The sequence below is a fragment of the Zootoca vivipara genome, chromosome 1 (assembly GCF_963506605.1).
Source record: "Zootoca vivipara chromosome 1, rZooViv1.1, whole genome shotgun sequence".
In the NCBI taxonomy this organism is placed as follows: Eukaryota; Metazoa; Chordata; class Lepidosauria; order Squamata; family Lacertidae; genus Zootoca; species Zootoca vivipara.
The window spans coordinates 48,927,657-48,950,209 of NC_083276.1; the positions used below are offsets into that span (position 1 = coordinate 48,927,657).

Here is a 22,553-nt window from a genome sequence, read left to right on the forward strand (position 1 = left end):
GGCTTCTTTAGCAGCTGCCTCATTGCTGCCTCTTGGCCCTCATCCTCTTCTGCCTCTGAGCCTGCACTGCTCTCTGCCACAGACTCTTCCTGCTCACTAAACCCTGTTGCCCCTTCAGCTTCTGACACCTCCTCCTTCCAGTCTTCTCCTTCTAACCACTCATCATTGTCCCACAACCAGTTTTCTAGATCTAAGCCTTCTTTCCCTGGGGGTTCCCTTGGGGGTTCCCCAGCTGGTGCCTCCCACCACTCCTTGGTATCCAGCTAGCCCATAAGACTGATGTGTACAGGCACATGAATATATGAACCTTCTTAAGTGCATGGAATAAAAGCCTGCCTCAGGAACACTTTTCATTTTAATATTTGCACAGAAGGTATTCTACAATAAAGTAGCTCTCTTAGGGGACAAGGGACAACTACATGCCAGTAAAGAATGTCCCCAAATGTCAGGGTCAGTCACTTGTCATTTGCAGTTTTCTTTCTGTAGGACCAAAAACAAAACAAAAAAAAACCTACCCTGAGTTTTGTATTTAGGCTGCTTTTTCATCCAAGGTAATATAATTTTGTTCTTGGCAAAACAAACTAACAACAAAACACACCCTGACCCAGATAAACAAATATGAGTGCCCAGATTTCAGATTTTTCTGAAAGACACAAAGGTGCCTGGGACAAAAACAAATCCCAAGAAACCTACTGATTTTTGTCACTGGAGTGCTCCCCACCCCACCCCAACCACAGCCAATGGAAAGTATAGAAAAGCATTTGATGGGAATTCTCAAACAAACTTAATGTATTCTGCCACCATACATGTGGGTTTGTTCTGAGACATTTTACTGTTCTGAGATGTATTTCATTTGGCTTAGGGTAGTAAAATGTCCCCAAACACTGCTTGTGTAAAATATTTTGCCCTGCTTAAGAGGCGAGATTTATATACTGCCACTTACGGTAGCAAAGCTTCTGAGGGACGCGTGCACACACACACCAACTCCAATCTCCTCTGCCCATAACAGTTGCCCTGTTAATTAACACAGGGCACCTGAGCTGTTCTCTTGTCAAATAACTATGATATACGCAGAGGAGCTAGACTTCTTTGAAGAAAGAGAAAAGAGAAAGGTCCATGCTAATTTGTATTTCTCTCTTTTGTTGTTGTTCTTTCTCTTCCCACTTTCTGTATCCTTCAGTCTCTCCTCTTGGGTTAAGTCTTGTTACTACTGTCAATATGAAAATCTGACAAACTTTTGTTTGAAGTTCCAAAGAAGGAAGGAAGGAAGTGGGTTACAGAAACACCCCACATGTAGCAGTCACCTAGAAAGAGGGAGGGGCAGGCCACAAAGAATTTTGCCGCTCATACCTGACAACAGTCACATTTTGATTTCAGATTGTTTTGTAAAAATCCTGTGTTAAAGTTTGATGAAATCAAGAGTGAAATATGGATGATTTATGGGTAGCTAGTAGCTAATATTTAATAAAAGACAGAAACATGTAAAAGTCCTCCCATGTGGAATAATAACAATAATTTATTATTTATACCCTGCCCATCTGGCTGGGTTTCCCCAAGCCACTCTGGGTGGCTTCCGACATAATATTAAAAGACAATAATCTATTAAACATTAAAAGCTTCCCTAAACATTTTCTATGTTGCTGTACCTTTGAAGCACATTCAGAACACATCATTTCCCTAAAAGAATTCTGGGCACTGCAGCTTGTTAAGGTTTGCTGGGAATTTCAGTTCTCTGAGGGGTAAACTACACTGCCCAGAATTCTTTGAGGGGAAGAATGGGCTTCAAACGTACAGTGTATACACAGCTGAAGTGGGGAGCAAATATACCACCACTCTACCCAATGGGTAGAGATAGGGGAAGTGGGTCTTGTCCTTCCTTTAACCTTTCACTACATTAGACAAACACTTTCCATGTCTCTACAGCAAACAATTCTCTCACATCCTCTTTCATTTCACATGACATTTCTCAGAATGACTCTGGCATTTAAAAGCCACCCAACTCGTATGGATATTTCACTGGAGAACAAACAAACTAAAACTTCACCCTTCCCCCACACCATCTTTAGAGCTGGACATAGGAGCCAACTCCTAGGGGCCATAGGGGCTTCAGCCCCCACAATAAAATATTTGAGGGGGCTGGGATGATGGGCATTCCCATTAAAAGTGTGTGTGTGTGTGTGTGTGTGTGTGTACTGCATCATGTGATCGATTATGTAGGGCATGGCTTACCTGGGCCCCACAATATTTTATTCAAGTTGGCACCCCTGGAGCTGGAAGCAAGGGAAAACAGACAACCACTGCAGGGGCGGCTCTAGGGGTAGGCTGGGTGGCGTGGGGCGCCATGGCGCCGGGTCGGCAGGGGGGCGCTGCACAGCGATGCCGCGTGGAAACCGCGCTGCGGCCGCCCACCAGCCGCGGGAAGAAACGGGGCGGGGCAGGGGCGCCGGAGCGATCCGCGCACCACGGCGCCAGGCGCCCGACCCGCTCAAGATGGCCCTGAACCACCGCCACTGAACATTTGAGAATTGCAAAGAATGTGTAGGAGTGAAGTGTCATAGCTTAGTAGCAAAACACTTTTGCATGCACAGGGAGTTCCAGATTCAGTCCCTAACATCTCCAGTTGGAAGGATCTCATGACTGGAGGGCTGGGAAAGAACCAGAACTTTCAGTTGGGTTTGGAAATGAATCAGGATCCAGCAAAGATAATGAAGTACTGGCAGAACATGTTTCTAACACTGAGCTGTTAGCATGCTTGCAGCCACATTGTGTACCAACTCAAGTTTCTGTACCATTTTCAAAAGCAGTCAAAGTGAATAACTCCAACCAGAAGGTTACAAGGTCATGGCTCACTGAAACCAGGCTCTCTCTGTCTGGATTAGGGGTAGTCAACCTTTTTATACCTACCACCCACTAATGCAGCTTTCTTGATGGTAAAATTTCCTTACTGCCCACCAGTGCTCGATGGAAGGAGGAAACAACTTGTGGTGTAGAACCCCCTACCGCCCACCTGGAGTCCTGAAGCGCCCACTAGTGGTCTAGATTGGTCTATAATTGGCATACCACCCTAAGCCAACAGAAAATGTTCTGGGCCTTCTTGTGTCTCTAGGGACCAAGATGGGTAAACAAGCAGCTCCATACTATGAAACTCCTTCCTTAAACATGAAACCCCCTCTAATATGTTGTACAGTACACTACCCAGCCAGCCAGCCAGATCACACAGCTATGGCACCTATACATTTACTTGGTTTTGCCATCACCCAATCCATTACCATAGGGACCCAGGTGGCGCTGTGGGTTAAACCACAGAGTCTAGGACTTGCTGATCAGAAGGTCGGTGGTTCGAATCCCTGCAATGGGGTGAGCTCCCGTTGCTCGGTCCCAGCTCCTGCCAACCTAGCAGTTCGAAAGCATGTCAAAGTGCAAGTAGATAAATAGGGACCGCTCCGGCGGGAAGGTAAACGGCGTTTCCGTGCGCTGCTCTGGTTCGCCAGAAGCAGCTTTGTCATGCTGGCCACATGACCCGGAAGCTGTCTGCGGACAAACGCCGGCTCCCTCGGCCTATAGAGCGAGATGAGCGCCGCAACCCCAGAGTCGGACACGACTGGACCTGATGGTCAGGGGGCCCTTTACCTTTTAATCCATTACCATGGGCAAGAACTGAATTAGCACCTGGCCTGAGCTGGATGAAAAAGAGGGATGTCATCCATATACACAATACAGTGCATTCCAAATTGCTGGATCAAAACTGAGATCCAGGCACTGAGTGCCTGTGGTGCTGCTCCCTGTACTTGCTTGGGCCTACCAAACAAGGTTTGATCCAGTGGAGGACGCTGGTGAGCCCACTGCCTTTTAAATGTCCAACAATGCTCCGGAGTGGCACTTTATCAGGCCTCTGTGGGGAATTTTAAGTGGTGAGCAGCTCACAGCTGCCTGCTGATGATTGCAGTGCTGTTGTTCACTGCCAACAGTGAGTCGCACACGCACAAATGACTCACTGCTCTGAGTTTGTGTTTCAAACCTGTTGAGATCTGCAGAAACCTAAATCCTGCCCCAGATAACAAGATCCAGTTCAAATTCCATGTGTTTGTCTGGAAACAAGATCAATGTTGAACGATACTGGAAAGAGTTGCTCCTTGGTACTGTTCATAAACAGAGAACTGAATGACTTGCTTCTGTGTTTAGCAGGTGAATTGTTTTTATGTCCATCAGACCACTGCTGGGAATATCACCCCCATCACCTGCACCCGGAGTTTGAGACCTTTGGGGACAACCACTTTGCAGAGCTCCAAAGCGTTCAGCCACCTCAGTTGCAGCAGCTGTACCGGCATATGGAGATTGAACAGATGCATGTTCTAGACTCTGGGATCCCTGCCACACACTTTGGGATCAACCACAACCATCAGGTACAACCAAAAACCCAGTTATGTACCTCTGTAGAAATGCCTTGTCGCTTTTATTTCTTTTCTTTTCTGACCATCAGGTTGCAGTATGAGGGAGAAGAGACCCTGGCACGAAAAGTTATGGAAAATCTGGTTTCTCTTCAGATCGTATAAATCTTTCGAAAAGTTATGGAAAATCTGATCCACAGTGGAAACTGTTGCTGTTCAATCAAACCATGATACTGACATAGATGAACAGGGATACCAAATGAGGGTTGAGCTAGATGTTGCCTGTGATAGTCTGTAGCCTTCCCTTGACTTTAGCAACAACACAATACAAGCTGTCACTTCAAGAGCCAAATTAAATGCAGCACTTGAAGTTGCATTCTTTTTTTTATTACTAGAAACAGTAGGCATAAGGACATTAGGACCCAGACTCAAGGGCAGGCATGGCCAAACTTGGCCCTCCTACAGCTGTTTTGGAACTACAATTCTCATCATCCCTGACCACCAGTCCTGTTAGCTAGGGATGATGGGAGCTGTAGTCCCAAAACAGCTGGAGGGCCAAGTTTGGCCATGCCTGCTCTAGGGCATAGAAGTTTTAATAATTCCTTTCTTCCTTGCTGTTGTACCAACAATAATCACCCCCCTAAAGGTGCTATTAGCTCCAGAAGGGAAGTACCCATTGGTTCCTTATGGGGAAATGACAAGATGAAAGGAGTTGCATGACATTTCTTTTATCCAATCCAAATCCCACACACCGCTAAGCTTCCCCTCCTACCCAGCCTTAGTAGGCCTGCAAAGCACTGTTTTGCCCAGTGCTTTTTTCCTTTAAAAATGTTTAGGGGTACTCTCATTTTCCTAGTCATATTGAAATACTGCCCCTCAATGAGTCCAAAGTTAGATTCACAAAATGTTTAGGGGTATGCACACCCCTGTGTCCCCCCCAGGAAAAAAAGCCCTGGTTTTGCCTACATGGTGACTCAGAGAGCAGCTGGATTCCGTGGCCACTATTGGGTGTATCCAAACTGTTATGGCTACTCTGTTGTAGAGATGGGAGTTTCATTTCCATGGCAAAAAACACCAGCTCACCCAAAAGAGGAAAGGCACTAATAGTTTTGGAACATGAATTGATTTAAAAAAGAAAAAAGGGGAGTAGAAACCTAATAAATAAATAAATAAATAAATAAATAAATAAATAAATAAATAAATAATATGAGCACACAAGAAGAGCAGTTAGGCAGGACAGAGTTAAACATCCTTTCCTTGTGCGATGCAGTCTTGAAGGAAATCCCCCATGCACCCACCTACCTAGGATCCCTCATGACGTAACGTAACGTAATGTAACATAACCACTTCAAGGTTTCAACCACTTTGAGGGGCGTTGTCTTTTTGGCAATGTAGTCGTATATACATTTTACAAAATATATAGTAAAATAACCTGTAGGCCCTCAGAAACTGGCTGTATGTTTGTGTATAAATATTACAAATTAAAACAGAGTTTCTTAACTCCACACTCACTGGATCCTCTTGTGCCTTAGGGCATCACACTAACTTTATCTGCACTCCTTCCCACTTGGCATTGCTGGTGAAGGAATACATTTTCATTGCCTCCAAGACAGGCATCCCCAAACTTCGGCCCTCCAGATGTTTTGGACTACAATTCCCATCTTCCCCAACCACTGGTCCTGTCAGCTAGGGATCATGGGATTTGTAGGCAAAAACATCTGGAGGGCCGCAGTTTGGGGATGCCTGCTCTAAGAGCTTTCATAGGAAAGCAGCTCTGCAGTTCTTTCTGAGGGAAAACAAACATGGTACTCACATGGCACAGTGAAACAGTTACATTATCTTGCTGCTACTCAGCCCAGATGTGAAACCCACAATAGCTTTAATTGAAACCTCTTGAAAATTAATTTTCCACTTGCTATCACCTCAGTAAATGATGCTAGAAGGGAAAGAGACAGGCTGGCTGCATGAGGGGCAAAATTTCACAGGCAACGTTGTCTTCCCTCTTGGCAGAGAGATATTTTTTATTTATTATTATTATTATTATTATTATTATTATTATTATTATTATTATAACTTACAAAAATGCATGAAACTCTCAACTTCCCTTGCCTCTCTACTACACAAACACACACCCCATCTCTAAGGCTGCAGTTTTGTTTAACTATAAGGTGCTCAGTGTGACTCAGTGGATAAGGTCAGTAGTTTTACCCTTGAATATTTGGCAGGAAATGTGCACACACAGTTACCCAATCCCAGCCCTTCCAACCTTACTCATCTCCAGACAATTTGCCAAGTCATTAACCGCTTGCCGCTGTGCCCCTGAAGCAACACAATTGCACATTCTTTACTGAGGCATTTCGGAATAACATCAACAGAAAAACATCAGGTGTCCAGTGCCTGACCTACTGGGCAACCGAAGTCGTGGGCAAAGTTCCATTACTTATCTTATCTTTCAAGGTGCCCTTTCTGTCCCTCTTTGTTCCAAACACACTTGTGACATATTTCTTGTACATATGGCCAAAGACAAGGATCAGGCATTTGCTTTTATGGACAAATGAAACAGTTCTCTCTCTCTCTTTCCCCCAGCGAACACTACTGTGCCTTTTTTGCAGGTAAATGCACCTGCGAGTTGGCACACCAATCAAAATGACATCTTTCTGTAACTGCTCATGAGATGTTTGTAAGAAAAGGCCACATCTACACTAGGAAGAGAGGTCAAAGCATGCTTACAGTGCTACAAGACCCTTTTTGTATTATATTTTGTTGGAAGCTGCCCAGAGTGGCTGGGGAAACCCAGCCAGATGGGTGGCGTATAAATAATAACTTTTATTATTATTATTATTATTATTAGTAGTAGTAGTAGTGTTTGTATGGATCCTGAGCATGTTAATGAAAAGAAAGAACTTAAATGTGATTGATTGAGAGTTCTTTAATTTCCCGTGTCACTCTTGCCGTGACACCCACCTTCTTTACTTGGAGTATTTTCCATTCCTACCACACTCCTTTATCCCCAATACTTTTTTTTTTGCTTCTGACAGGTTACATTTGTGCCTCGTACCTTGTGCGTGTATCCCTCTCACCACCGTAGTTCTGATGATGAAGATCTAGACCGACAGAGTCCACCACTGGAAGTATCAGATGGAGAGACTGATGTTAGGGAACCTGGCCCTGGGATTATAAGTGGAGAAGCAGGTAGGTGTTCAGCACTAGGGATGCAACTCACAGTTGTGTACCAATTAATCTTTTGGTTGATTTATCATTACTCTAACTTGGTCTGTTGTGGTTCACATTCCATCAAATTTGGAGCATCCCAGCCTGGCATGGTGATTTGCAAAAATAATGTTATTATTTGTTATTCTCTTGACAGTAGCATGATCCCCTTTTACATAATGGATATCATTATATCCCTATATTTTTCACTATTTACAATACTGCTACTGCTATTGCTTGCCCGTCATCAAGCAGCCACCCCATCCCCCACCCCCGGCAGTTTTACTTTAAGCCTTATTTACTTGGGGTGGGAAACAAATCTAAAGATTTAAAAACATTGCCAGCATGTAAATGACAGAGATCACTAGCAAGACATCCCTGACAGGGATGGGCATTGTTACACAGCAACAAATCTCTATCAACTTCCCTTCCCTTCACGCAGAAGAAAAGATGGCAAGGCAATTGCTGCAAAATGCAAAGAAAGCAGCATTTTAAACTGACCTATATTTTGGATTATGGCATGTGTGCAGTGGCAGAGCTTTATGCTCCAGCACTGGGGAGCGGTAGAGAGCAGGCGGGGGCGGGGCTGGGCAGGGGGGTGCCCCACCCGGATCATGCTGCCGGGGGCGGTGCGCTCCCCCGCCCACCTCTTCCTCCGCCAGTGCATGTGTGAGTCTGGTACAGGATGTTCATTGATGATGATGAAAGGAAGAACACAAAGTACACAGATGGGGTAACGTCTCCCTCCATGTTGCAGAAGCTGGATGGTGGATTTTTCCTTAGCATTTTGCAATAGTGAAACTGACATAGCTTTTGTGCAGCAATGTATGAGACTTACTTGGAGAAGCTCAGAGAATAATCATTTATTTTTTAAAAGAATGCATATGTGTTTATAAAACTACTCCCATTCAATGTTACTACTTTAACTTGCTGCCCAAGCATTCCCACACACAACGATGCAATGCGGAACTTTTAAAGTAGGGAGACAGGGTAAGAAATATAACAATGAATGTTAATGGCTACCATTGTCACCTCAAAAAAATAGAGTTCAATGGGAAATCCACTTCAACTTATCTGAATTGCACATCCAAAACAATGGCAATAAAGAGAGTAACATTAGTTTAAGAAATCATTGTTCAATATGTCAAGGTTTTAAGGAAGCAGCATTGTTCATTCCATTAGAGTGTGTGTGTGTGTGTGTGTGTGTGTGTGAAAAACAACCGGGTTGCCTGGTAAGTGAGCGAACTGCTGCAGAGCTTGTGTCCCTGTTTGATTATTGCAAAATTCCCTACCATCCCTATTCAACACCTCGCCCCATTTTACCTTTCTGTCCTTGTTTCCTTCTCTAGCCTACCAATGACCATACTTCCTTCTTCCAACTCATCCATACTGAAACCTCCTGTTTTCTTGAGTAACTCCCTTGCCATCCCTTGCTGCACATGCAAAAATTATCAGGTTCATTCCTGGCATCCCTCTGTAGGACTAGTCATTTTATACAATACTTCAACAAATTGTCTAATTTGATATAAAGCAGTTTCTAAGGTCCTCACTAGAGCTGTGTGCAATTTGCCTCTCAAAATTCTCCACCTCATTTGTGAGGAGAGAAATTGGGGAGAATCGTTTAACTGAATTACCCCAGCATGAAGAGAATTTCTTTAATTTTTTCTTGGGGGGTGGGGGTTCACCATTCAACAGTGACAGTAATACTGTGCCATTCATTTTTTTGTAAGTTTTTGTGTTTGTGCACTGCTGCAAGTGGAATCAGCAGCCACTATGATGGCAGTTTGGCCACCATTTTGCAGCCTCTTCCAGTGCTCTGAATCTAGCATTGTTCTGGGCTAGGGGTGGGGGGATAGCAGCAGCCACAAATAGGAATCTTCTTTAACAGATGTGAAGTTTTGGCTCCTTTTCAGTCTTCAAACACTGCTTACTTTTCCTACAGGCAGTAAAAAGAAAATCCGACTGTACCAGTTTCTTCTTGACCTGCTTCGAAGTGGAGATATGAAAGATAGCATCTGGTGGGTGGATAAGGATAAGGGCACTTTCCAGTTCTCCTCCAAGCACAAAGAAGCACTGGCTCACCGCTGGGGCATTCAGAAAGGCAACCGCAAGAAAATGACCTACCAGAAGATGGCACGGGCACTGAGAAACTACGGCAAGACTGGGGAGGTCAAGAAGGTCAAGAAGAAGTTGACCTATCAGTTTAGTGGAGAGGTGATGGGAAGGAGTGGTATGGATAGGAAGCACTATAGTCTTTGAAGGAGAGACCCAGGAATAATGAAAAGCCAGATAATAAAGACACATGAGTTGGACTTAGCAGCGGAGGTTGCCAAACACATTACTATGCTTCCAAAGCCCTCATCTCTATCTCAATGAAGCGAAATTTCAACAGTGTTTCTGGTACGAATTCCCTTCTTCAGCTTTGAAACTCCTACAGAACCCAAACACAACAGGTTGGACACCGCAGGGATTTTCTTTCTTTAAGGGAATGTATAGATATATTATTTTCAGAAAATATTTCATTGTGCTGTAATTAAAATTTGCAGCTGACGAAGTTTTTTGTCCTTCACAGGCAAGTCACATGTCACCTTCAAAGACTCTGCCTTAGCTTACAGCTTAAAACTAGCATTAATACAGGCTCTGCTATAGTTCTCCATGGCTAGAGAGAAGTTTGCAGATCTTGGAAATATCTTACTGTGCAAATATTAATAACATGTAAATATTTAATAAAATCAGGTTTAAGAAAAGCGTTATTTCCTGAATTAATCTGCAATGGCTCATGAGTAAGTCTTACAATCATTGAGTATCTATCCACAACACAGACTTATTATTAATTAATCTGTAATGGTGCATATCCGTAGCCCAAATTTATTATTAATCATTCAAGTAAAAAATGGTTAAATTGTAATGTGGAATTATTCATTTACTTAGAACAATATATACGATGATTTCAGGTTTTTATTTTCACAGTTTCCTGATATATGACTCATCGGTGGCAATCTTCAGATTGCTAAAGTGTTGGTTTAACTCTCATATTCTCACTTTTTTCCCTTTAAAAAAACTGTAGAGGAAAAGGGATTCCCAGTAAGAATACCATAGCAATGAAAGAACATAGGGAAAGATACATAAGAACATAGACCAGTGCAAGGTTTGTACCTGGGGTTTTCTTTATGCTACAGACCCAGCCCTCCTCAGGCTGTATGTGCTGCACCACTGTACCATGCAAGGGAACAGTATGACAAGCCAGAGCAGCAACAACAGTAGCAGGGCTGAACATTTGAGATGGGTTAGAGTTTCCACCACAGCTGTGAAAGGAGCCTCATGCTCTATCCTGCTGCATTTATCAGTCTACATTTGTTTTACGCAGCTGCATTTTTTCCAGACTGGCAACCGTTTCATCAAAGCTCTGTCCCTGTGATCTAGTAGTTCTTTATCCTTACACACACATTCCACTCTCCTATATTCAGGGATTCCTGATTTCTCGCATTGCTACTTTAGAGCACAGGGAAGTTGTCATCCCACCCCAGCAGCATGTTTCACAGCCCTTTCTCTCCCAACTGTTCACATCAGCATGGCTTCATTAGGGTCAGATTTATTTCAGTTTGTGTATAAACCAGGGGGCGTTGATGGGGCAGGGATGTCTTTACCCTGTGCATAGGTGCCCACACCTTGACTAGAGATTAATTAGGAACCACTTAAGGATTCCAAATGGAGCGAAGCTTGTTTGAGAAACAACACATCAAAGAGTTTACAAATGCTAAGGACAAGCAACACCCCAGCAAAGTGCTTCCTGTGTTCTTAGAGCAGGCATCCCCAAACTGCGGCCCTCCAGATGTTTTGGCCTACAACTCCCATGATCCCTAGCTAACAGGACCAGTGGTCAGGGATCATGGGAATTGTAGTCCAAAACATCTGGAGGGCCGAAGTTTGGGGATGCCTGTCTTAGAGCATAGGTGTCTATTACTTTCACAATTCCCATATCACACATTGGAACAAACAACCATTAAATGATTATGTTTCAGCCTTATTGAGGAAGACCTTGGGGTTATAATGGATTACTGTACATGTTATGTATGAATCAGCAATATCAACTTCTTCCAAAAAAGGCAAATGCCTCGTTCAGTTGCAGACATAACACACACAAGATAAAGGAACTGTGACAGAAAGGCTGGAATCTAACACCGAGGCAAGGACTTCCTTGCACCCTGCTGTTGGTAACGTTGAGAAGTAACCAGAATGCAATTTGCAAGCTTTTAAGATGGGCATAAACAAAATTGATGTAGTCAGGGCTTCTCCACACAGAGTCTGTAAAACAGCGTTACCAGAGAATTGCAACATAGCACAACAACACCCACATAAATGACCCTTGAAGGACAAAAAGCCAACTCCTTCTCTGCTGATGAAGTAAACAGTGGAAGCTGGTAGAACCTAGACCTGTTGGGGCGCCTGGGAGGTCCTCAACCTCCCACCATGAAACAGTGGACACCCAAGCAGAACAGTTGTACAGTGGTACCTCGGGTTACAAACACCTCGGGTTACAGACTCCGCTAACCTGGAAGTAGTACCTCAGGTTAAGAACTTTACCTCAGGATAAGAACAGAAATTGCGCAGCAGCGGCAGCGGGAGGCCCCATTAGCTAAAGTGGTACCTCAGGTTAAGAACAGTTTCAGGTTAAGAACGGATCTCCGGAACGAATTAAGTTCTTAATCAGAGGTACCACTGAACGAGTATTGAGCATGGAAAGCACCTTGGCTGAGAAGGGGTCTGTCCTGTTTTCAATTTTACTCAAACTATGCTGAAATGGCAAAACTTACAGGAAGAATCAGAAATCAAGAAGAATCAAATTTCAATGAATGGGGAAGGTATATAATGTATTTGAAAAATTATTGTAAACAATTACATTCATTAGTAGATTTGACAGAAAACTTGTAGCCCAAATCTGAATGATGGTTTGGCGAAGGATTTATAACAATAAGAGTTATGGAGGAGATGCAGAGGGGAAAACGTTACATAAGAATCCACAAAGGGGAGGGGGAGGGAAGTCAAGGGGGAATTATGTTTTTATTGAGTTTGGTTTTATTTTTTCTGTTACTGTATGTAGAATTGAAAATGCAAAAATAAACTATATCTATCCATCTATTTAACTATATCTACCGTATATAACACTGAGCTAGATTGACCAGTGGTTTGACTTGGGATTAGGTTCTGTGATCCTGCATAACACAAAGACACATAAAAAAGAAGAGAAGGCTTCTCTGCTGTCACAGCTGCTTCTCTGTGCCCCGTGTCTGTTTCTGGTTCTTTCTCTATCCTCTTATTTTGCAAAGAAACAATGGCCACTTAACAACTGCAGTTTTGTTAATACTTAGCACTTAAGTGTCTTACCTTGGTTCATAAGGGACTCCGGCTGAATTTCTAGTGTCAATTCATGCCAAGGAAACTGTACATTATTCAGAAGTGAGCCCCATTGAATTCCATCAGATTGCTTCCTGGTAAGCATGTACAGGATTGCAGCCTCAACAGTTCTCAAACTTCTGCAAGTGTAGGGGCCAACTCCTAGGGGCCAAGGGGGCTTCCCCCACAATAAAATATTTGAAGGGGCTGCCCCCCCCAAGTTGATGGGCATTGCCATTCAAATGGTGTGTGTGCAGTGCAATCGCATCATGTGATCAATTGTGTGTGGTGCAGCTTACCTGCCCCCCCTCATATTTTATTCAAGTTGGCACTCCTGTTTGCGAGTGTTTAACTGCAATTCTTGCAAAAGGTTTGAAGCAAAGTTACTGACCTCTGCTGCCTCCCCCTGCTACCAAATCCACAAACTTACCCTTGGGAAGACGACTACCTGTACAGTGGAGGCTGGTAGGCCCAGACTCTGCTGGATTCTCTCTTTCTACAAAGGCTTGGAATCTGTGGCAAAAATGATAAAGCTAGCATCAGCTTCTAGCCAGGAATTCTGAGACTAGCCCCAGCACCTGGTAGAAAAAGATGATTTGCTGGGATCCTGGGAGTATTGTTGTAACCCCCACCACCTGGGTAAGCTATTGGTTTAGGCGAAGGGGGGGAGAACTTACAGGATCCAAGTAGCACCATGGGATCTGCAGCACCATACTTAAATGCCCAGAATACTGTATAGGATATCTAGCCAAGTCTAACAGACAGCAAGCAATTGCCAACTCTTATCACCTCTGAGCAGCAGGACTGGGCCCTTCCATCTGTTCCACCTGGCCTGTGAGTAATAGCAGGAGGCCCTTGTGCCCTGGGGGTGGTGATCTCAACTAGGCTCTGCAACTCACCTGCTGCAATGGGAGTGGCAAGAAATTGACAAATTTGAGCTAGGCCCCAAAAGATTAAGGCTCAACCCTAAGACCTACCGCTTCTGGTTGCTTAAGAGTCATTTTATGGGAAGTTGGGGTCACCATCTTGCCTGGTCTGAGCGCCTGTTGCTGGCCATTTTGGACATGGTAGAGTCCAACTCTTCAACTCAAAGCGTTTTCTCATCTAGCTCCCAAGCAGTTTTGCTCTTTACATGACAGCCTTTTCTCACCTATAGTTCCCTGGAAAGAGTCCTTCTCCAGGGGTCTCCACCAAACCAAGTAAGTAGGGTAACCACTACAGACAGAACCTTTTTGGGAGTTTTGTCTGGCACCATCTTCATTAAGTTTTCAGGTGAAGCGCTCTCTATTCACTCAGGCCTTATGCCTTAGAGTCTAGGCCTCCCTGTTTTAAATTGAGTTTTAAACTGTTTTCATCGTGTTTCAGCTTCTCAAAAATAATTTATTATACCCCCCCCCTATTTTATACTGTATTTTAATTTAATGTTGTATTATTTTGCTTTGCGGCAGCTGTTATGTGGCAGCTATATAAATTTAGTAAATAAATACAGTAAACATCAAAATAATAATAATAATTCTGTAAAATTGTACATCACTTTCAAGTGCTCAAAATGCCTCATATGCATTATCTACTTATAATCCTTAACAGCAACAATATAAGGTAAATCAGATTATTAACCCCCTCCCCTTTATTTTTTATTTTTAGGTAGTGGGGTTGAGGCTGGGGGCGAGTAACTTGGAAAAGGCCACTGAGTTCCTGACAGAAACAAGATTTGAGTGAGGAACTTCCTGATTCATAGCTCAGTCTCTTAGCTGTGATAATATGCCAGCGTCCTGCCACTACGTGTGGTCAATCTCTGGGTGGCAAAAGAAATGTTATCCATTGCACCGAGGTGGATTCTGATGGCTTGAAGCAAACCTTACAAAGTCCAGTGTCTAGTTAATGACCTCAAAACTCCTTGCAAAGGGAGATGAGTGAGCTCTGAAAATTGGAGTATGTCTGTGAAGGAACATAAAACTCAGCGCAGACTGGGTAATATGTATTATCATTAGAATGCTGCCATCTGGTAGCCAGCAACACAGTAGCGGGGGTGGGGGCAGAAATCATTCCTTGTCCATTTGTCCTTTGAGCATGAGGACGAGATCTGAGCCAAAGAAATAAGTATGTGTTTTAAAACAGAACAGCTGAGAAGTTTATATAAGAGCCACAAATATGATTGGGCTGCTTGCCAGTTCCCAGCCCAATCTTCATAATGGAGAGAAGTGGAGTTAAACTATTTAAGAGGAGTCTGCATTGGCAAGGTGGATATGAACCCCCCCCCCAAACTCAGTCCTAAACCACATTTTACAGGTTCACTTTCAAAAGAAGAAACCTTACGCTAGGCAAAAATGATGCCGCTGTCATTCTTTGTTTTCAAGTACCAATGCACAAAGAGAGGACTCATTTGTTGCAGGAAGGGGGAGTTCATATTTTAAGATAAATTAAGAAAAACTTTTGCAAGCATGAAAAGTAAGCTTAGCTTTTGATAGAATCTATAAGGTTGATAGAAGTTTTTATAATGTGTGGATCATAGACACCCAACACTCTTCCTTCCCCTGTTATACTCCTCTCCTATGCAAGTCTGTCCGAGCTTTGGGAGTCAACTCTCTTGCAACTGTGCTGCAAAGTCAGGACGCTGCGGATGGTCAGGTTTGGGTACCCAAGTCTACCATTTGTCACTGTCATTCCAAAAACAAAGATAATTCAGCCAACATTAACCTGTTTCTATCCCATTGATTTCAATGGGAGAGATTTGAGCATTCACTCATCACCTCTCCCATTTAAATGAAGGGGACCTGAAAATGCTTAACTTTGGCTGGATCATGCCCATAGTGGGTACTTCTAGGCTGTCACTATTTTTGGATGCGATTAAGTCACATGCTGGCAAATTCAGGTTGTGCAATTGAAGTTCCTCTGACCGTCTTCTACATAAAAAAAAAACCCCATGTACCCCCCTCCAAAAGAAATATTATTATTTTTACTTCTTGCAATGCATGGGGAAATGTACAGGAAAGTGTAGGATAACAATTGCTTGCTGCAACATCATACAAGTGCCTTGTGAAGAAATCAGAATGAATGCTCAACAGCTGATGTTATCTGACCTTCCCACAAGCTTCATGCAAACAAAGCAGGATGATGCCCAATAAGCAGCGTCGCCTGGAAGAAACCAGTGTATTTAGAGGTTCAGTGTGCGTGGTCACATATAAATATGCAAATTGCATGTGGCACAGAGGGTGAGGCAAAGAGCATCATGGTGTGTGCTTGGATTTGTCTTCCATCAAATGAGCAGCAGGGCCTGTTCTTGAGTGGTTCACACTCCCTGACGCATGGTACCCAGCTATATTTATCCTGGCTGGAAGAATTCTGTCAAGTGCTCTGTGCTGTTGATAAGGTAGTGGTGCTGACAACAGTTGGGGAACAAGAGGGAGGAGCAGGAGGGGGCATCCCAGTAGTATTTCTTTAGCAGGGGGGCTTGGAAGTCATTCAGTCTCCTTGCAGTCTCACTCAGTCAGCTCCTGGTGAGCCAGCCTTAAGATGCCAGAACCTGTAAAGAAACCAGGTAAGGACTTCAACTAGAGACAAAAAAGAGAGCATTGCCTGCCTCTTTGGGAGAGAGACTGCTAGGTGGAGCAGGTCTCCTCATCAGGCAGTGAAACAAGATGCCTTGGCAACAGCTGTACTGAGGGGGAAACAAACAGGTGGCTTTCTTTTGAAGTAAGCGCATAGAGGCCCAATTCAAGGATAATTAAATTAACTGGGATTAGCTTCATTTAAACAAACACATATCACCACCACACAAACATCTGATCAAGAAGGGCAAAAGTAAAATAGTTTTCATTTCCCAGTTCTTGATTTCCTCTCCTCGTCACCTTCAAGTTGGAGGAAGCAGGGTGTGGCACGTCTCTTGGAAGCTTTCTTTGTGGTGGGAAAAAGTGACTCTCATTGTTGTTATTTTTTCTCCATCACTTTCTTTCAGGCAAATGTAAGTTTACAGCTGAATGAGAAAACGAGGCATTTTTCTCTATAAGATTGGTTCTTGTCTTCTACTCTGAGATCCCTAAATAGTAAATGTATATCCTTCCTCCTCTTTGAAAGGTGGTATAGGGTCAGAATAGATTTTGTCACCAGAAAAGTCACTTTTATATCTTCTCTGGAAGGCTGGGTAGTGCAGAGAGAGAAAACAAAAATTATGGTTGTAAATATTCATCTTCTTTTAATTGTCTACAACTGCAGCATCTATATAATTTTGGACCTTACCCAGTGCTTTTTTTCTGGGGTGATGCAGGGGTATGCATATCCCTAAACATTTTGTGAATCTAAGTTTGACCTCATTGAGGGGCAGTATTTAAATATGAGTAGGAAAATGAGAGTACCCGTAAACATTTATTTTTTTTAAGAAAGAAAGCACTGACCTTGCCTATAAGTATTTAAAACTGCTGCTCTGAAAACAGTATTCATACACTTTTCTCAAGTTCTGTCTCTGTAGTGTAGCGACTGGAGAAAGTGGCATTCATTGTTGTATTTGAAATGTTATATATAATTAATTGTTTAATGTTTGCCAGAATATAAAAGCTAGTGAATATGGCTAGTCTCTTTTTCATTTCCAAGCAGCTGGTAAGCAGAGAAAGTACAGTCACCCAACTTCTGATATTTCCCTGATTTAAATTAGTTTTTTTTCCATATAGTGCTTCTGAATATTGCACTTTCTTGTATGTTGTTCTATATGTCTATATGTCTATCTACACACACACACACACACACACACACACACACACACACACACACACACACTGTTTGCTGTGTTAACAGGTTGTATCCTTTTGCCTTGTTTGTATCTAAGTGTGCTTGAAATATATGATTTGTGTGACTTAAGCTGCCTCACACATTATGTTTTAACAGGTATCTGAAAAAATCTGTATGCATATACATAAGAGTGTGATGTATAAGTACATATGGTTATAGTTACAGGTAGGTAGCCGTGTTGGTCTGAGTCGAAGCAAAATAAGAAAATTCCTTCAGTAGCACCTTAAAGACCAACTAAGTTTATATTTTGGTATGAGCTTTCGTGTGCATGCACACTTCTTCAGGTATCGTGTGCATGCACACTTCTTCAGGTATCTGAAGAAGTGTGCATGCACACGAAAGCTCATACCAAAATATAAACTTAGTTGGTCTTTAAGGTGCTACTGAAGGAATTTTCTTATTTTACATATGGTTATGTAAATCTGTTTATTATAGATGACTTTGTCAGAGGGCTGTGTGACTTACCATAGTTCTTCACCATGCACACTTGATGCACACTTGATGGTGAAGAGCTTTGATTGTAATGGTCCTGTTCACACTTTGCAGTAAACCAGGGGTAGCCAGTATGGTACCTTCCAGATTTTGTGTACTACAAGTCCCCTCATCCTTGAAATGTGTGTGCCGAGAATTTACAGTCCCTTTCATTTCTATTCCCAGGGCTCTTGAAGGAGGAGCTTTTTTTCCTATCCTTTTGATCCCTCAGATTGCACAAGACCAAAAAAGCAGAAGCAAACCACATTAAAACTTGTGTACTGAGAATTTACAGTTGCCTTACTGTATGCTTTTGCACGCTTCCTGGGTGGGGGTGTTGTTTTTTTAAGACAGTGTGTGCCTGCAAGCTATCTGTGTGCATGCCCAGTTGCAACTTAATCAGCATAATTCAATCAACAAATTAGAAGGCAGGGACAAACACAAAATGTAAACACCTACTGGTGTGAACAGGGAAGACTGAAGCTATTCCTTATACAGTATGTAATAATAATAATAATAATAATAATAATATATTATTTATACCCCACTCATCTGGCTGGGTTTCCCCAGCTACTCTGGGTAGCTCCCAACAAAATATTAAAATACAATGGTCTGTTAAGCATTAAAAACTTCCCTAAACAGGGCTGCCTTCAGTTGTACATTCAACTTGCAGATAACTTAAACAATAGGGAAATATACCTGGGATCCTAAGGGTATTTTGTCTGCTGTCCTAACATCTGTTATTGCTTCTCCGAGCTTGACCTGTCATGTTATCCCAAGCATTGTAGAACCAAATGCTGATCCCGTGTTTTGCATGAGTAAGGTCTCCAGTTAAAATGCTCAGTTAGCAGGTGATGAGAAATATGTCTGCCTAGAGCTCTAGAGAACTATTGCCAGTCAGAGCAGATAGTCATAATCCAGATGGAGAAATAGTCTGACCTTGGATAAGACGTCTATCTTCCTGTGTTCCTGATCAACTTCCAAAACCAGATCATTTGGGTGATCAGATGCAATAGAAGTGCTTCTTTCTGTATCTTCAAATGTTCTAAAGAAGAAGGGAGGTTTTGCAACTGCACTTCTGCAGAAATGAGACAAGCTGCACCTTTTGAAAATTCTTCTACATAACCATTGAGGTGCAAGACAAGTCCTGCCATTTGCTATATCATGCTGGCAAAAGGACTTGAAGTCTTTTCTCACTTGTGTAGCAGCTTTGGTGGAAAATTTAAACCTATAGATTTGTAGGAGTTGCTTCCACACTAGAATAGACACCAACTCACTCCATTTTTACAAATTTTATATATAGTGGTACCTCGGTTTATGAACAGCCCTGTGTACGAACTATTTGGTTTACGAACTCCGCAAAACCGGAAGTAGTGTTCTGGTTTGCAAACTTGACCTCGGTCTACAAACGGAATTCGAACAGTGGTGGTGGGAGGCCTCATTAGGGAAAGCGCGCCTTGGTTTAAGAACGGTTTACGTTCGTAAACTGAGGTCTCTCTCTCTCTCTCTCTCTCTCTCTCTGTGTGTGTGTGTGTGTGTGTGTGTGTGTGTATGTCTCCAGAGAACATATCTGCATTCTAGTAATTTTCTACATTGTCCTTATCACCAAGCAACTTATCACCAAGCTCAAAACCATGGAGGGACCTGGTTTGAACAGAGATATCGGGTTCTTATCTCATTATACATGATAAGCGATCTTCAGCCATCTCAACCCTTGCTTTTTCATGCAAAACCATTTGCAGTCGTTTGCGGTCATCAACAGCTATCAGTCAGTCAATCACCCATTTCCACCACCCTTCTGAGTGATCCCCCCTCCCCATCCCCACCCCTTCTCTACATAAGTGCCTGGAAACTTCCATTTCACTGTATCTGAAGAAGTGTGCATGCACACGAAAGCTCATACCAAAATAAAAACTTAGTTGGTCTTTAAGGTGCTACTGAAGGAATTTTTTTATTCTACATTGTCCTGTCTTTTCTCAGACCTGATTTGGGGATAATTTTGTCTTAAAAAGCAGTCGGAATACCAGCCTGCCCACTTCAGCCTTGCCACTTGGGGCTTATGCTAGGGCTGGCCCAGGTTGTTTTGCCACTGAGAAAATGCTGACCCCCACCTCTACCAGCTGCTCCCCTGCCAATTCTTTCCCTGCCACCAATTATTCTTCCCTGCCCAACTCTGCCCCACCCCTGCCCCCTGCCCCCGCTGCTGGGCTCTGCCACCACCAACTCCACAGCCTCCCCCCACCCAACAACAACAAGAAAAAGGAAGCAGAAACGGAAACAGGGCAGGGAGCTGGTGGTGTTGGTGGCAGTGGCAGTGGGGAGAAGAAAGAGGAGGAAGCAGCAGCAGGTGGCATACCTCTTTATACGAGTTTCTGTTGAGTACAATTGTAAGAGTGCTGTTGTGCTCATATCCTTCTTGTGGGCTTTTCATAGACCTCTAGTTGGGCCCTTGTGAGAACAGGATGCTGGACCAGACAGGTCTCTGAACTGCAGGGCTCTTGTGTTCTCCTGTTGTTATTGATGGGGGCTTCCCATCTCTCTGGGCTCCCTGATTGTAGTAAGGTTTTGCCCCCTCAAGCAATATACAGTCATGCACACATTATTTTCCAGGCTTCTAGTCTCATCCCTGCACCTCCATCTGCAATTTAGGATAAGAAGACGTATCTAGTGGGTTGCAATGATTTCTGAATTAATGAAATGCTCTGAAATCATTATTACATATTTTGTTAATGTATCTGTTATCTTGGGAACAATTACAGGGCCAAACAGGGAAGCGATAAAATGGATTTTCCAAATATGGAATCATCTTACAAAGTTTTGTGGGAAGAGCAGTGATACTTAACAAAATTTGAACTGTAGGCACTGTGAGTGGGTTTTCAAGAAGAAAACTGTTTTTGATAAGTAAACGAGAGAGAGACTTGCAAACAGCAGTGGTGTTCACGTTTTTTAGAAAAAACCTTTGCATTCTCTGTAATATAATTTCCAATGTAGTAGCTATGGGAGTTTTATGGCACTTTTAAAGACTATTGCACTAGTTTTAAGCTTTCAGATTCTAGTCTATAAAAGCTTATGCAGTAATACATTTGTTGGCCTTTAACCTGCCATAAGTCTCTTTGTGCTTTTTAAATTCTTTTGGGAATCTAAGTGAGGCATAATTAGATTAACAGACTGGAATATTTTACTAGGTTTTCTTTTTGAAGAGCTTGAAGGTTATGCAATTCCTTAGTTATACACTAAGTATTACTTGTTTTTATCTGCAGATTTAGAAGAATTGTAAAAAGGGAGGGGGATATAAATATAACAATTTTGCATTATTGCACCAGTGGCACAACTGATGTACAGAACAATTATATACACAAGGTTATAAAGTAAGGCTGTGTGTGTGTGTGTGTCCATCTTATTGCTAGCCTTTTACTCATGTTACTGGAATTTACAGCCTCAGCTGCTGAAGGGGAAGAAGAATGTAAGATAGCGAGACTTGACAAGTTGGGATCAAGGGGTAGCTAAGCCTATAAGTGCAGAAAGTGCCTTTGCCTCTTTTCAGCTAAGGAATTTATAGTAACGTTACATAGCTCCAGAGCAAAACACTTAGACAAGTCCCTTCACTGACACATTTGGAGCATTCAAATGTACATGCCAAACTCATGGGCAGTTATTTTGTTGATTGGAGGCAAATTGGAAGAAAATACTATCAACATTTATTTTCATGTGTGCCACGGCTGTGCTGGAATACACAGGAAGTAAAACTAAATAAAGGAACATGGATTCTCACATTCAAAAATCTAATCTTTGGAGGGGGGGAAATGCATATATGAGCCTGAGTGAACTAAAGCCCAGAGCTTTGCTGGGGATCATCAAATTAAGAGGGGTTGGAGGGAAACCCCTTTTAAATGGGTGGAGGGAGGGACCATGACAAACGTAAAATTTGAGGGGTCAATAATTGGACTATCTTACTTTTTTTCTTCTTTAATTCAAGTCCTGGCTAAGGGCAGAGCTAGCAGTCTTGAGTGGGTCCAAGGGCAAAATTATGCAGGATGATCCAGTGACAGTACTGCAGTTTATGGTGAGCCTGGGGCAGAGCCCAGTGAGAAATCACCTAAGGCAGGCATGTCAAACCTGCGGCCCTCCAGATGTTTTGGACTACAATTCCCATCTTCCCCAACCACTGGTCCTGCTAGCTAGGGATCATGGGAGTTGTAGGTTTGACATGCCTGACCTAAGGTATGCAGCATGCATGGGGAATATATGGCCCCAGAGCCAATCAGAGGGGGGCCAAGGGGGCATTTGATGCAGGGTTGCAAGCTCAAA

General features: G+C 42.9%; 2 protein-coding genes across 4 annotated transcripts in view; both read left to right on the forward strand.

Moving 5' to 3' along the window:
* Positions 1 to 12,613, forward strand: part of SPI1 (Spi-1 proto-oncogene) — a 30,357-nt gene extending 17,744 nt beyond the window's left edge. Inside the window, exons 3-5 of one of the 3 annotated variants that reach the window (XM_035114332.2) lie at positions 4,183 to 4,403; positions 7,427 to 7,580; positions 9,541 to 12,613. In XM_035114332.2, coding sequence (XP_034970223.1) covers positions 4,183 to 4,403; positions 7,427 to 7,580; positions 9,541 to 9,857 — 692 coding nt within the window. In that variant the 3' untranslated portion in view covers positions 9,858 to 12,613. The remainder of the gene's footprint in view (positions 1 to 4,182; positions 4,404 to 7,426; positions 7,581 to 9,540) is intronic. The other 2 variants (XM_035114342.2, XM_035114352.2) reach the window with 2 other exon arrangements.
* Positions 12,614 to 16,428: 3,815 nt separating this feature from the next.
* The window catches only part of MYBPC3 (myosin binding protein C3), a 68,535-nt gene continuing 62,410 nt past the window's right edge, over positions 16,429 to 22,553 (forward strand). The window contains exon 1 of the mRNA XM_060274332.1: positions 16,429 to 16,530. Within this exon, the coding sequence (XP_060130315.1) occupies positions 16,506 to 16,530 (25 nt within the window). The 5' untranslated portion in view covers positions 16,429 to 16,505. The remainder of the gene's footprint in view (positions 16,531 to 22,553) is intronic.